General features: G+C 22.2%; 3 protein-coding genes across 3 annotated transcripts; 1 reads left to right on the top strand and 2 right to left on the bottom strand.

Annotated features, from left to right (window-relative positions):
- Positions 1 to 106: 106 nt before the first annotated feature.
- Positions 107 to 4277, top strand: SRAE_1000193900 (ShKT domain-containing protein; the record flags this gene model as incomplete). The annotated part of the gene is made up of 2 exons (XM_024648957.1): positions 107 to 212; positions 3838 to 4277. The coding sequence occupies 2 exons, from the start codon at positions 107 to 109 to the stop codon at positions 4275 to 4277; spliced, it is 546 nt and encodes a 181-aa protein (XP_024502882.1).
- Positions 4278 to 5770: 1493 nt separating this feature from the next.
- SRAE_1000193800 (Serine/threonine-protein kinase pim-2) lies at positions 5771 to 11399 on the bottom strand (the record flags this gene model as incomplete). The annotated part of the gene is made up of 4 exons (XM_024648956.1): positions 5771 to 8023; positions 8084 to 8238; positions 8296 to 8374; positions 11361 to 11399. 4 exons carry the CDS (start codon positions 11397 to 11399, stop codon positions 5771 to 5773), a joined length of 2526 nt encoding a protein of 841 aa, XP_024502881.1.
- Positions 11400 to 11908: 509 nt separating this feature from the next.
- SRAE_1000193700 (Inositol hexakisphosphate and diphosphoinositol-pentakisphosphate kinase) lies at positions 11909 to 16774 on the bottom strand (the record flags this gene model as incomplete). Its single annotated transcript, XM_024648955.1, has 5 exons — positions 11909 to 14720; positions 15129 to 15274; positions 15314 to 16255; positions 16313 to 16582; positions 16625 to 16774. 5 exons carry the CDS (start codon positions 16772 to 16774, stop codon positions 11909 to 11911), a joined length of 4320 nt encoding a protein of 1439 aa, XP_024502880.1.
- Between the last annotated feature and the right edge of the window lie 458 nt (positions 16775 to 17232).

The following is a 17232-nucleotide window of genomic DNA, read 5'->3' as shown; positions in this document are numbered from 1 at the left end:
TGATAAAAAACCAACTATTGTTCCAATTAAACAAACTGAACGTTTTCTTAAAATAATAGGACAAAGAGAAAGGCTTAGTGATAAGGATAGAGAACTTTTAAAAATTATGTACTGTAGTGGAACATGTAAAGATAATCATGTTTATTGTGGAGCTTGGGCATTAAAAGATTTTTGTCAAAAAGAAACTGTTAAGAAATATATGAATGATAATTGTAAAAAAAGTTGTGGCTTTTGTCAATAAATAAGCATTATTTTTAAATTAAAAAATCATTACAACTTTTATAAAAATATAAAAGGATATTAATTTAATATTTAAAAATTCTTTATTTTTAATATCTTTATTTTTTTACCTTTTCTTATCATTTAATTTTAGCTTTTTAATTGAAAAATTTTCTTTAATATTTAAAGTAAATTACTTGTTTCACATAACTTGGAAACTTTTAAATCATAAATAATTAATGTTGCTTCAATAGATTTTGATAGCTTTATTAAATGTTATACATCTACATCATTTTATAGCGAGAAAAAAATATTATTATACATTATTAATAATTTTGGTATTATAATATATACATTTTTTTAAAACATTCAACATGTGCTTTATTATCCAAAATATTTTTTTTATGTAAACTTTTCTATTCTCTACACACAAAAAAAAACGCTCATTTTTGATCCTCTTAGATCAATCTAGTACATGCAAAAAATCATTTTTAGTCCTCATTATTTTATGAATATTCATATTTTGAATTCAAAAATTCGTTTATTAAAATGTGTCTTTTGCGTTAAACGATGCGACGCTCTTTCCATATGTAAATATAGAAAAGGTATTATATTTTTTATCATAATAAAAAAAAAGTTTTCATTATTTTTTAGCAATTTTAATAAAACAGTTAAAAAATTTTATTTAAATTTGTCTAAAATTATTATAATTAATAATTTAATTATTTACCCTAAATAAAAACTTTTTAATTTTCTTTTTTCTTTAAAAACAAAAAAATAATGAAAAAATTTCATAATCTTCTCATTTATACTATAATTACTTAAGGACTTTCCTCCTTAGCATTGATAATCAAATAAATAAAAAAGAGAATCATGTTTGTATACCTTTTTTAAATATTTCAATTTTAAAAATTGAAAATATTTATATTTATTATAAAACAAAACGAACAGCTTACTTTTTATATAATAAATTTATAAAATAACTTGAAAAGTACAAATTATTAAGTTGAAACAATAGATTTATACAAAACTTGTCCAAATAATTTTTTTTAAAAAAATTTTCATATTTTTCTCTCACATAAAATAAAATTTTTAAAAATATTTAGAAAAATTATGCAACCAAATAAAATACAAAACGCAATTTTAGTATAGATATATAAAAATTGTAAAAAAAATTTAATTATATTTTATAAAATTTAAAAGTAAAAATATTATTTATACATATAAAAATTGTAAAAAAAATTTAATTATATTTTATAAAATTTAAAAGTAAAAATATTATTTATACTAAATTTTATGTAATTTCACAAATAATTGTAGTTAATTAAATAATTTATAACAACCTAATTGTGTTCTGCGATCAATTTTATGATAAAAAGAATTTTTTTTAAAAATAATATACTGTTTTTTTTAAATTAAAAATTTTCAAATTTTCTTTTTACGCAAAAAGATTCCATTGACTTTTAAAAGCTTTATTGTACTTTAATTAAGAAGAAAATATATCTAGAAAAACTTATTGAAGTCATAATTGAAAAAATGTAAAGTAGAAAATATGGAAGTTTATGCACAACAATTAAAAAATTAATTTTTTTTGGCTAATAACTTTTTTTATCGCATTTAACACTTCTTATCAAATTAAAAATATCTTACTTGTTTATTTTGGATCTCTTTTAGAATCAATGAAGTACTGAATTAATAAAAAATAAAATAAAAAAGTATTTGTAAATTTTTTAAAAATTTGAATAAATATATAGTGATTTGAACATTTGATAGTTTGATATACAGTAAAAAAAAGGTTTAAGAAAAATTTTTTTTGCATAAATAACCAAAATGTCATATAAATAAATTTAAAAAAAATTAAAAAAATTGGTAGTAGATTTTTTAATAAAATTTTTATTATAAAAAAATTGTTTTTATTTTATCACAATTTTAGAGGTAGAATCAGAAATCTAGAAAATTTTCTGCCAATTTCTGAAAATAATGATGTCATGGCTATAAAAATTATAAATTTACACTAATTTTTGAAAAGAAATCGAAGAAAATTAGTCCCATATTCATAAGACAAGTATTTTCTAAAATACTGAAAAGTCGAGAACAATGAATATTTTAGAAAAATTTCCGTCCTTGGTCATATCCTGCTTCAAAATTATTTTTTTTAGCATGTTAATATGAAATCGGTTTCTCTGACCTTTCTCTACCATTACCTTTATTTTATTCTTAAAAACATTTAAAACAACAATATTGCAGCAAATATTATTAATAATACTTTTTTATATTTATGCTGCAATATCTCAATGAAAAATTTATTTTTTGAAAAATAAATGTGCTTATCGTTATCAGCGTACATTTATACATTAGAAACTTTTAGTTAAAATTTAATTTTCAAAAATAATTTTTTGAAAGTCATTTCTCCTTTATATATATAGAATTATGTAAATTTTTTAGATCAATTTATAATTAAAGTAATAATAAATTTATGTAAAATAAAAGTTAACAAATTTTTTTTGCCTTTATAAAAACGTTAATAATTGAAACAACATGACAAAACTTTTAAAAATTTTCAAAAATTAATAGGAATAATTGCCTTAATTTTAAAGTCACTGATGATCTAAAATTATTGTTTAAAAATTTGAATATTATACATGTGTAAAATTTTTTTAAAGTTACAAAAATGATTTAATAAAATTTTTTATTAATAAAAGTTAAAAAACAACTATCAACTTTCTCATTCTAGTGTCACGTTTGGATTAGAAATTTTTTTTGAAAAATTGAATATTAAATATATGTATAAATTTTTTTTAAAAATACAATAATGATTTAATATAATAAATAAATAAAAAATAAATAATTTTTTAATAAAAATTTTATTAAAAATTCTAGTATCAACTTTTTTAATTTTATTTTAAAATTTGTTTTAAATTTTTAGATGCTAATCTTGGTTGTTTATGTAAAATTATTATTTTTATTTAAATTTGAATATAATAAAAAATTTTTTTTAATTCACTACGTCAGTGACATTAAAAGAGATCCTCTTTTTTTATTAAAAAATATTTCTTACGTAGTATTTTTAAAAATTAAAAAAATTTTTCATGAATATTAATTATTAATTTATATTATTCATACCAAAACTAAATTGGACAAAGAATTTAATATTTATATATATATATATATATATATGTTTAATTTTTAATATTACAAAACAAGCCCACAGCTAATAGAAGATTATATATTATTTAATTAATAAAATTTGTAGTTTAGGTGATTTTTTATCTAATTCTTTACGTAGATCTCAAGTGAAAATGAACTTAGATCTTAAAAAAAGAGATTTTGAAAAGCATTGTAAAAATTTCTTCATACTGGTGTAAACTGTATATTGGTTAATGATTACAAATTAGACAATAATATATTTTTAACAATACCGTGAAATTTTCAAAGTTTATCACACATTCTACTTCTTTAATTATCTTGATACAAAATTCTAACAATTAGAAAAATCAAAATTACCATAATCTGTATTACGGAAATAATAATAATTAAATCATAATATTCAAATTATAGTAAATTTGAATATTAATTATATTATAAATATAACATTTTTTTTTAAAAAAATCAGTCTAGCTTTTCTACTGCTAGACAATTCAAAGTCATTTTGGATTACAAAGCACAGGAGAACAAGGCAGTGGAGGACAAGGCAGTGGTGGACAAAGCAGTGGAAAACAAGGCAGTGGAGGACAAGGCAGTGGAAAACAAGGCAGTGGTGGACAAAAGCAGTGGTGGACAAAAGCAGTGGTGGACAAAGCAGTGGAGGACAAGGCAGAGGAGAACAAGGCAGAGGAGAACAAGGCAGTGGAGTACAAGGCAGTGGAGTACAAGGCAGAGAAGAACAAGGCAGTGGAGTACAAGACACTGGAGAACAAGACACTGGAGGTAAAGTCACTGGAGAACAAGGCAGTGGAGGACATGGCAGTGGAAAGCAAGGCAGTGGAGGACCAGCAATGGAGGACGAATCAATGGAAGATCAGCACTGGAGTACAAAGCAGTGGAGAACAAATCAATGAAGGACAAATCAGTGAAGGATCAGCGCAGGAGGACAAAGCAGTGGAGGATCAGCACTGGATGATCGTCAAAGATGGACAAAGCAATGGAGAATCAGGAAAAGAGTTTAAGTACTGAAATATCAATACAAAAAATTATTTTAGATGGAAGAATCTTTTAAAGATATGTAAAAAGATGTATAGAAAATAAGATTTATTTTAATATTGTATATTATTACTAAAATACTAAAAAAAAAGAAATAATGTGTTTTTTGTTAAAAAAATATATGCATTTCTTATCATTTGTATATAATTTTTTTTAATTTTTAAATAAAACTTTTGTTTAATTTTATGTATCTAACTTAAAAAAATAATTATAATAATTTTTTTAAGTATTTTTTAATTATTAAGAAATAAGCATTTTTATTTTTTTTTGCTAATGTAAACGTTAGTATTATTACTATCATTTTATAAAAAATAAATATATTATTTAGACCATCATCGTTGGTATAGTAGATGAAGGATTTTGACTTTGTGTGTTATAAAAGTTATACAACTTTTTTTTATAAAAAATGTATTATTTAATAAATAAATGTTACTGACAAAATGGCTAATTAAAATCCAATTAAATTGGTAAAGTAATCAGATCTTTCAAAATTTTTTTTACAAAAATAAAAAATTTTTTTTATAATATTTTAACCTACATATATTTTATATATAATAATTTTATCCAATTTCTACTACAAAAAGTACCCACAAAAAGGTCCCTTTTACATTTTAGAATATACATTTAGTGAATTAAAAATATGAAAATTTTTTGTTTAAATAATTATATCATTTATTTTTCAAAACTAAACTTTAAGTTGATTCCTGAGATGTTATCAACAAAAAAAAAATTAAACTAAGAAATTGTATTTAATTAATTATAAAAAAAATCTTTAGTTTTATGATGAGACTTTCAGAATTTTATATTATTACAAAAGAAAATTTTTTTAAAGCAAACAATCATTAGTTTGAGAATAGCAAGCTTACACAAAACAGTATAATTCAAAATGATAAAATTTTTATACTATTTTTTAATTAATTTAAAAGTTTAATCTAAAAAATAATTTAATGTTTTTAAGAGTAAAAACTTACTTTTTAGCATCATTATGTAAAGTAAAAAGTAAAAAATTTAATGATAACACACTTATGTTTTTAAACATTTTATACATAAGTATTATAAAGTGTAAGTTGAATCAGTTTTATGTAATTATTAATATAATAAACATTTTACAAATTATTATTTTTACAAAATATAAAAAGATTAAGAGTTTATAAAAAAAATAACAATAAAATAATAATTTTTATATTTTTGTTTTTATATTTTATTAAGGTAATGATAAAGTTAAATTTTTAATTTTATACGGAAAATTTTTAAAAATCCCGTTATAAACAAACTACGCATTAACGGAGTAAATGGTATTAAAAAAAATTGTTGAAAGTATTATTATATTGAATAAAAAAGAAATGGATATTTAATAAATATCGGCTGTAATACTGTTATTTTCTTTTTTTTTTAGAACTTGATTAACATCAAAAACTGCCAATGGAAAACGGAGAGGAGAAATTTCTCTTTCATATCGATGTGATGTCTGCTGTCTATTATTAATTATATTACTTTCATCTCTCCGATTAGTAAGTTTTAACAAACTTTGACAAGGCATTTCGCTTAAATCTTGGGTAAAATATGATAATGATTTTTTAGCATTTTCTTTGACAACCTCTCCTGAAGAAGATGACAATTTTGATGGAGATGGTGACAAAAAATTGGAACTTGTTTTTAAATTATTATAATCAGTTACAGAAGAAAATCGCCGTTGATAAATTTTTGAATCATCACTATGTTTATCTTCATTTTTGTTTACATACTTTTCATTGATTAAATTTCCAAAGTTAGAATTATTGGGAAGTGAAACTTTGTAATCTTGCAAATTTCCCATTGAATATTTTCTATCTTTATCATTTTTTTTATTTAATCCTTTATTTAATGATCTTGAACTTAAACCTTTAACAATACCAGAAGAATAATATACATCATCTTCATGTGACTGAAAACTTAAATCATCTCTTTCATAATCACTATCAGAAGTACAATCAACACTATTTTTAAATTCATTATTTCTTATCATTAATGTTGTTGAGACTGATGTTATAGAAGAAGTTGAAGGAAAGTACTTATTAGTATGAATACTAGAAGTCATCAAATTACCAGTACTTTCTTTTTTATCATTAAATATATCATTATCACAATTAAATATATTTCTAACATTTGATAATTTATTAAAGTTCCTTTCATTTTGTGGATAAATAGGTTCATCCACCTGTTCTTCATTTGCTGAGTAAAAAGTAAATGTTGAGGATAATGTAACAGAATTAGCATCATCTTCAATTGCTGTTTCAAATGAACTATTAAGTTTAGCTAAAGTAGAAGTATGGGTTTTGTCATCCATTAAAATTGTTCTTTCACGAGACCGTGTTGATGATGTAAATGAACGATAAGGATTATTCTTTGGAAATGAGACAGGAAATTGATCATCAGCAGAGGCAAAAACATCTTGAGATTGTGTTATTATATCACCTGTTTCTGTTGACAATGGACATGAACGTAACTGATCAACCTTAGAACGACCTTTATTTTTAAATGTTCTCCTTCTTTCTTCAACTGACAAACCATTATAATATGAATTTGTATACATTCGTGATAACTTATTTCCTTCATCTTTAGAATCTATAATTATTTGTTGTTTTGATACTGTACCATAAGAAGGTAAATTAGTTTTATCTTTATTAAGTATTTCATTTGAAAAATATTTATTATCATCTTTATATTTTTGTCGAATGGAATGAATATTACCAGTTTGTAAACTTTTTCTTCTAGCTTCAGCAGCTAAGATAACTTCACGAGGTATATCGAGAGCCTTAGCAACAGATTCCTCAGAACTTCTTTTAAATCTCCTATGCATACATTCCATATCTTCATCATCATCAGATACTCCATCAAAAACACTTTCTCCTCTTCTTCTTCTACTTCTTTTTTTTACTGATCTTCTTCTTAATTCTAATTGAAATGGTTGTTTTAATTTTTCAACTTTCATTTGCATCCAAGCATGATTTAGTACCTCTTTTAGATCAGCTCTCCCTTCTGGTGATATACATAATAATCTTCTTATTAAATGTTGACATTCTTTTGATATTCCTTCTGGAAATGTTATCTTTCCTACACATATTTGTATTTCATTTTTAAATGGTAATAAACCCGTAACAATAAGATATAACAAAACCCCTAAACTCCAACAAGTTGACTCCATTGGTAAATATAACTTTTTTTTAAACCATTCTGGAGGACAATAAGATTTTGTTCCTTGAAATCCTTTATTTTTAGCTGATTCTAAATAATCAGCTGCACCAAAATCAACCATTTTAATTTCCCCAGAATCCATATCTAAAATTAAATTTTCATCTTTAATATCTCTATGAACAAGAGAATGTTTTGTAAATAATTGATATGTTGCTTCAATAACTTGTTTAAATATTAATCTTGCCATAGGTTCATCTAATCTCCCATATCCAGAGATTACATCAAATAAATCCATACAATTTTCTGGTCTTTCCATAACAATAAGAAAACCTTTTGAATTGGCAAACCAATCTATAATTCTAATTATTCCTGGCATTCCACATACTGCTTGAAGATGTGCCGCTTCTGATGGTATCATTTGCCTATCAACCTATAATATATATATATATATATATATAATTAATTATAATATAAAATAAAAAAATCTTACAATTTTCCAATCCCTAACATGTTGATGAAGAATATATTTTACTGCAACAGGTGAACCATCAGATAATCTGACTGCTTTATAAACAATTCCAAATCCACCTCTTCCAATCTCTTCTAATAATTTATATTGTGATCGAAAGCATTTTAAACTATGTTCTAAAATATAAGATAAATTATACAAGAAAGTGATTTAAAAAAAAAAAAATTTATTACCTTGCGGATGAAGGCAACTAAAATGATATGTTAGTCTCATAGACCAATTATGAAATTTCTTCTTTAGCATCGCATTGACCTATAAAAAAAAAATAAATATATAATTAATAAAAAAAATATTTTTTAATATGAAATAAAAAAATTTAATAAAAAAAAATTTTTTTTTTAATATTAATTTTTAAAAGGATATTTTTAATTGATAAAAAAAATATTGTATATTTATATATTATGTTAAAAAAAAAGGTAATATATCAAGGAATCAGATGGAGAAGAGTAGTAATATTGAAATTATTCTGAAAACTATTTATCATTACTCACTTCAATAAATCACTATATTTCAATAATGATGTGTGATGACAGAAAGAAGATAGTTAGAGTAAGTCTAGCTAAACAAAAAGATCAATCTCATCTTCCTTCAATATATATATATATATATACTTTGGTGGCATTATTCTTTATAAAACAACACAATTGATGTATGGAAAGCGTTGGTAATGAAGATGATTAGCAGTAAAAATATTATGTACATTTTTATACTATTATATACGTATTTATATACATATCTATTTGAAGAGAAATGAAGAAATGCTGTAACAATTTTATGATAATGTATATATAATTGAAGAAAAGTGCCATATTAAATAAAAAAATAAAAGAAAAAAAATTAAAAGGTAAAATTAAGTGATTTTTTTTTATTTAGTAATATAAAAATAAAGATACATTTTAATTTTACTTTCAAGTAATAATAAAAAAAAAAATTTTTTTTTTAATTTTTGTATAAAAATTGTTTACTATAATACATTTTATAAATTCATTATTATAGTTAAAATAATATGTATATAGATTACAAATAGTAAGGTAAATAAAAATTTGTTAGAGAGTAATGTGATTTAAGATTAATTATGAGATAATATAACTGCATTCTTAATAATGATACTTGAATTATTGAAATATATAAATATAAAGTAATAGTAAAATGATCAAGATTTTTAAGTGAAGCATTTTAATGTATTTTTTAAAAAGCATATTATTATTATTATTATTATATTTATTTATTGTTATTCTTTTATTTTTTCTAAATAAATATCTTGAATAAGTAATCATTATTTATTATAATAATTATACAAAAATAATAGAAAAATATAAAAATTTAATATATATATATATATATTTGATAAAGAAATTTTAGTTTAATAATAAATATTGAAAAACTTTTGCAATTAAAAAGTAATGTTAAGTTCAAACTTTGAAAGATAAAGCGCTATTTATGTTAGAATAATATAGAAGATATATAGTGAAATTGATAAAAGATATACCTGTGATATAATCAAAAGAAATACGCAGTAATTTTGGAATTGACTTACTATTTATTGATAAATAAAATAGTGGTAGTATTATAATTTAACATTTGATTAATATTAAAAAAAAATGCTTGATTATTTAGTTATATTTAAAATTATAAAAATATTAAACAATATATAAAGAGAGGAAATTAAATAGAAATGAATAATTTTTTTTTATTAACATCTAAAGTAAAGATATCACTTTTATTAAATCAGTAATATATAATAAATGTAGTAAAACAATATTATTATATTTAATAATTCCCTACTTCATTAGAAATGAAAGTAAAAGAGTGGTAACTTTAATTAAAATAGCATTAAATTCCACCAAAAATACAAAACTTTAATCAAAAAGTTGAACAAAATTAATTAAAAATAAGTCTTTTTAATATTTACCTAATCTTTTTGTATCAATTTTTATAATAAAAAAAATGTAACTTTAAAAAATTTATTATATCTTATTATACAAAGGTTACAAAAAAAAATAATAAATAAAATAATGATCGTTATCTCAAAATAAAATATAATATATTTACAAGTTTTTAAAAAAAAAAACAATAATATTATAACATTTATATAAGAATCTTTTTTTTTTCTCTCCTCTCTAATATATTATTTGAGTATTTGAAATAAATTTAGATGAATGTTAAAAAAAAAAATAGTATATATCTATAACAAACATTTCTCTATCAAGATGAGTAATATTAAAGTGGACAAATTTATATGATCAATTTAGTTAAAAAAAATTTAAATAAACAATAAAAAAATTTTTATTTTATTTTATTAATAAATATTTTAGAAGTTTATGCAAATATCTATTAATTTATGATACCTCTCCCAAAACTAAAAATATAGAATTTGATTAAAAAAAAAATTTTTAATATATGAAAATAAAAGAAAAATTTTTTTATAAAATTGATTGTGTATTTTTATAAAATTTTTTTTTTGGTTAATTTGATAAAAAAATAATATCAGAAGGAGTGATTTAATCTATCTTGATTATATAAAAAAATTATATAAACATTTATTTAATTTAAGATATAATTATTTTAAAGTTATAAAGATGATTTAGAGTTGTTTTAAATTTTATTGTATAATATTATTAAAAAATTATTATTTCCAGTGATAAAAAAATAATATTTTATATTAAATTTTTTTTTTATTTAATATTAGAAAGAGATAATAAAAGTTGTTAAATAAATATTTGGAAAAAAAAAAGTTATAAAATTAATTTTTTAAAATTAAATAAGCAACATGTTTAAATATATATAACCTTCATTGAAACAATTTATTATATAATAAATGATGAGAAAACTATTTAAAAAATTGTAAGATCTTGAAGGTTAATGTATCTGGAGGAATAGAAATTATTTATACTATTCTTTATAAATAATATATAAATATTTGGAAAGGGAAATAACAATGAAATACTGTTATCTTTTTAAAATCAAAATAAAATCAAATAGAATTTTTAAAATGTTTTATCCATTACACAAAAAGCTTTTGAATGATTCTATAAATGAAAATTATAGTAATAAAAATGTTTATATCTTTAATTTTATTATAATTTCAATAGATTTTATATTATTTCTTATAAATAAAATAATTCTTTTTAAAATCATGATATTCTTTAAAAAGAATAATATATTTTTTATTACTAATATATCATTGTTATTTTAACAATATTGTTAAAATAAATTCTTGAATAAAAAAAAAACTAACCTTTTTATTAAATAAATTATTTCTTATTTTAAAAATCATATTTTTATTACTTTACTAGTATTTTAATAAAAATTGTTTAAATAAATTTTTGTCGTTTAATACATAATGATTAAATCATTTTATAAGCTTCAATATACAACCATAAGTAAAATAAGTCTTTTTTTTATTAACATTCTACTATTGAGTTTAAATTAAGAAAAAAGACTTAAAGATAATTGCTTATATAATGTCTTTGAAAATAATACATATTTCAATGATAAAATTTTTACTTAAGAACACTTTTTAAGCAATCTCAATTATTTTGTTATTAAATTATTTACTTATCAATTTATATTGTAACTTTTATTGCTCTTATCTAATAAAATAATTAAAGTTAATTGAAAACGTTAACTTGATAAAAATAATAATAATAATAATTCAGCATTATAATATTATATTTGAAATTTTTTTTTACTAAATATTGATAATGTTTATTGAAAATATTTATAATAAAATATTTATAAAAAAACAATATTTTAATATAAAAGTATTAATAATTGAAAAATAAATTATTTCAATTCATCCTGATAATCATTTACAAATAATGATTCTAAACTCATTTTGTTTTTAATATCTTTATACTCCATGAATGAATTATCACCAATATTTTGTAAATTATTTTTTAAAGATGGTGTCATTGGTGGAGTGATATTATTAATAATACGATCTAGAAAATCTTTCATTTGTCTGTATGCAACATTATCATGTAATGTTTCAAGTGATCGTAATGGTGGCCAAAATCTTCGAATATCTTGCATTTTGATAGATTCTGATTCTTTAAATGTTTGTAATCTTGGTGCACTATTACTACGAGCAATGACTGCTGTACTAAGGACTGCAGGATTATTTGATGGATTTTCTTTACTTAATCCATTTAATTTACCTTGTAGTACTGCATTACTAATTAATCTGTTATCAACACATTTGGAACCAGCAAATAAATTAACTGTATGATGTTTAAATTTATATGGAAATCTTCCTCGACGACTTGATTGTGATAAATTATCATCTTCTGATGCACCATTAGAATTAGAATCTTTATTTTTAATTATATCTAATCCATCAGCAATTGATATGGAATCTTTACATTCCTCTTTTTTTTCTTCAGTAATAGTTCCAGTAGATCCATTTTTTTGAAGTCCCTCTAATGCTTTTCTTGTATCAGCTAACAATTCTTTAACCCACTTACCTCTTCCACTTCCAACAGTAGATTGAGAATCTTCAAAATTAATTGTAGGCAAACTTTCACTATTCTCCTCATCATTACAATCAAGTGAATTAAATCCACATTTTATACCAAATACTTCTTTTTTAATATGAGCAGATAAATCACATCCTTTGTCACTCATTGATTTCATTATTTTACTACGATTTAAATCATATAATTCAATGACAGATTTTTTAGATGTTCCTAGTGTATCCTGACTCTCCTCATCATCAGCACTATCATTATCCTCAAATACATCTTCATTATTATACTCTTTATTATCATCATCCAAATTTATACTTTCTGATTTTTCATTTCTACTAAGACGTCTTGGAGTTCTAGTAGTTTTTGCAAGTTTTGGTATCTCATCATTATTATATGGTTTACTATCAATTTCTGATAATACAACTAAATTAACAGAATTAACTTCAAGACCATCATCATGATCATGATCATCAATCTTCTCATCAGTCTTTTCTGATAAATTAGTTTTTGATGTTTTAACAGAAGAAAGAGTTGTATTATTTATTGAACTAGTCATTGAATCTTTATCATCATATTTATTTGAATCTTGATAATCATCATCATCAATAAATGGAATTGGTGTAGTACAACTTTTTTTTTTTGATAAATCACTTCCACCACCATCTGATGCATAATCATAAGATTCTGAATTTCTACCTTCTTTTTTATTAAATGATTGTTGTTTTTTACCTTTTGCATTCATTCTTTTTTCATATATTCTTTCTTTTTCTGTTTGAAAACATGGATATAAACCAGGACTAAATAAAAGTTCAATATGAAATCGATCTTTATCACTTTTATCACTATCACTACGACTATCTTCATAAACCATCATAACAATTTGTGTCATATAATTAAATTCTGTTACACCACTCAAAAAATTCATAGCCCTTTGCCATTTTTTATCATCAGCAGGCATAAAACCTCCATATCTAATAAGATTCATTAATGTATGTATATGACTTTCACTTGTAAAATATAATCGTGTTCTTACATGTCTCATTGGTGTTGCAATACCTTCACTAGCTCTTGGATCTAATCTTGTTTGTGTCTCTTCATCATCAATACTTTCTGTACATCTAATTAAATCATTTCTTAATTTTGCTGCCAATGGACTACATATTCTTTGCCCTATTTTTATTTTACTTTCCTCACTTATACCATATTCCTGTGGAACAACAATATCAGCCATATTTTTAACACAAAGATACATTCTTTCAAATTCACCTTCATTATTAACACATAAATCAGGATTATGTTCCATATCATATTTAATATTATCATAAATATCAGGAATTTTTGAAATATCAAATTCAATTCCACCATCTTTATTAATTTTTCTAAATTCTGTTAATTCTTTTCCCCATCTTCTTTCAGCTAAATTCCAACTTTCATTTAAATATAATGATTTTGTTGGATTTTTAAATTTATTTGCCTTTATAATATTACACATTCTTTCAACATATCCTGATATTTCAACACACATTTTAAATGGATTTTTAATAAATTCCATTGCATGATTGATACTTCTTAAATTATTTGGATTTAATTTTTCATAATCATCTTGAGTAAAATCTCTATTAACCTGAAGAATAGAATGAAGGTATGCCTTTAATTCATTTTGAAATTCTCTAGCATTAAAATCATCATTTAATAATCCATCTGTATTGGAACTTTTAACCATCTGCATCATAATTGGTGTTAATTCTCCCTCTAATGCTAGTAAACCTTTAGCAAAAGCTGCAGCTGTACTTTGAACACGCCCCTCATCAGAAGCATATATTTTAAGATCATGTCTATAAGTACTGTGTAATCTTAAAAATCCTAAACCTTGAGTATCTTCAGGGCAATCTTTTCCATCAGTTCTACGAATCCCAGGATATAATGTACGAAAAAGTTTTCCTAAAGCTTCAGCTTGTAATACACCAGCTGTTGTTAATTCTCCACCCCATTTAAGAATTAATAATAAAGTAGGTTGACTTCTATCTACAGACAATGGATCTTCAGAATCAGAAATTTTTACACTTGATGCCTTTGGTTTTACATATTTCATTTGTACTTTTCTATTAATTCCAGAAAAATGACCATACCTAAATAATAATATTATTAATAATAATAATAATAATTTTTTTTTACCAAATATCAAATCGCCCAAATTTTCTATCTTTAAACAACATTAATATTTTATAATTAAAAGTTATGAAACTTTTATATTTTCATAAGATATGTATTATAATGCTTATTAAATTATTATCATACGAAAACAAAATATTTTAGGTTTTTTAAAAAAAGAAAAAAATAATAAGAGAATTTTTAAATTAATTTTGATATAATATCTTCTTAATTAACTACATATCCAGTTGTTAAGAAAAATGTTTGGACGATTTGAAATACTAATATTTGATAATTTTTCAGAAACATTATATTTTATGTATTCTAAATGTAAAATAAGGCATTCCCTAGTAACTGATAATTTTAACAAAAGTAGATTTACATACATCTCAAGAACTGTCCTCATTTGATCATATTTTTTCACCAAACTTTCACACTTTTCTAGTTGACGCTCGAGATCTTTAATTTTATCAGAGGAACAATTGGTATTATTTGCCAACTCAATTTCATTACGTATATCTTCACAATGTTTCTAAAATTGTAATATTAAGAAATAAAATATTTAACAAACCTTCTCCTCTGTCCATATAATTTTTGTAAGATCCAAAACTTCTGATAATTGGTTAGGTTTTTTCATCTTAATTTCTTTTTTACGTAATCCATCATGTTTTTTAAAGAGATCAAAAAACCTTAAATCAGAGACAAGCATTTTCATTTTTTGTTTTGGGGTACGATCACCATGTCTTATGACAGCCAAAACACACCTAAGTTCCATTAATTTTCCAGATGGTGTTGCAACAATTGGTGGATCTTCTTCTTGTTGTGGCATTGTCCATTTCATATTAAGTCTTGCTGTTAATCTTTTTAATATTGTATTTCCTAATATTCTTGCTGTATCTTCATAATATTTTGTTGAAGTTTTTACAAAAGAAAATCCATTTACATCACAAACATAACTTTTTCCATTTGCACGTAAAAGATCAAATCCACAAACTGTTTGACCAAATGCTAAAACAACCTGTCTTGCCATAACTTTTTCTCTTGCACTTAAAATAACAGGATATCTAACTTCTTTTCCATCTGCATCACGTTCAACTTTTCCATCTAAACCTGGGCATTTTCGAGCTTCAGCATGTGCATAATATGGACCAACTGCATAAACTTTAACATCAGTGCCATCTGCTGGAATAAATTCTTCATAAATATAACTTCCGGTTCTTCTAACTGTTGATCTTGTGTGGTATCTTGAACTTCGATCATTTATCTTTCGAAATAATCTTTGGCTTCCACCACCAACTGAACTAGGGTAATAAATATATACATTATGGTCTTCCGCTGATACTGGTTTTTCCACAAATGGTTTATTAAAAACTTGTCCATTTATTACAATATGATCATTGTATTCTTCTAGTTTTGCTTCACTAATACCATTTTCATCTCTAATAACAACTCCATATCTTGGGTGATCTATTCGTGCTCTTTCTAAACATCGAAAAACTTTTCTTCTATCCAACTAGAAATATATAACAATAAAGAAAAAAAAATAAAATAATATATATTTTATACATACCAAATCAAATTGCCTATGAAGATCATTAATTACATAAGGTCTACGTAATTTTTCATACTCCATTGCTTTACTTAATGGAAAATCCATTGAATGAAAACTAATTAAACAATCACAAAGAGGCCATTTTTCAACAGTTTCATTTAAAATAACTTCTTCTGGAAAAATAATAAATTCAATCCATTTTCCATAATACTGTAACATTTTCGCCATTATTGCTTTCATAGGCTTACTGTTAGCCTTACGATGCATTGCACATAATCCAATAACAATCTTAAAAATGCTTATATTATTATATTAAATATAAAAACATACTTTTCTAAAATTCTCTGGTGGATCCTCTTCATCTTCTGTCTCTAAATCAGTATTAAATATTTTTGATTGATGAGATGCTCTATTATATTCTTTTCCATCTTTTGAATGTTTTTTATTTTCTAAATTTTCTTCTTTTGGTGAAGCAAACATTATTGATAAAATAAAATGATTATATGATAATAAAAAAATAATTTAATTATCGTTATATGTAACTTAGTGATAAACAATCTGAAAAGAATAAAATGTTAAACACATGACCTCTTAACAATAGACTCTTAAAAGTGCAAATACAAACGACTTGATTTTACTCTTACTACCTTATCGCAATTATCACTATAAAAATAAAATATAAATAATAAAAGACAAACTTTTTTTAGATAAAAATATTAAATAATTATTGTCAAATAAAATGTTAAAAGTAAAAAACTTTTAGGTATTTAAAATAGATTAACTTCTAAAGATATTTTAAAAAAAAAAGTATTAAAATCACTTTATGAAAGAAAATAATAAAATAAAGAAATAAACATACATCATATGTAAAGAAAAGAATGTAAAATTTATTTTTAACTAATCAGATGACTAGGTTATGATCAAAGATGTTTAAAAAA

The sequence above is a fragment of the Strongyloides ratti genome, assembly GCF_001040885.1.
Source record: "Strongyloides ratti genome assembly S_ratti_ED321, chromosome : 1".
NCBI classification, from domain to species: domain Eukaryota; kingdom Metazoa; phylum Nematoda; class Chromadorea; order Rhabditida; family Strongyloididae; genus Strongyloides; species Strongyloides ratti.
Note: the sequence above shows the minus strand (reverse complement) of the source record. Positions and strands in the feature narration are given on the sequence as shown.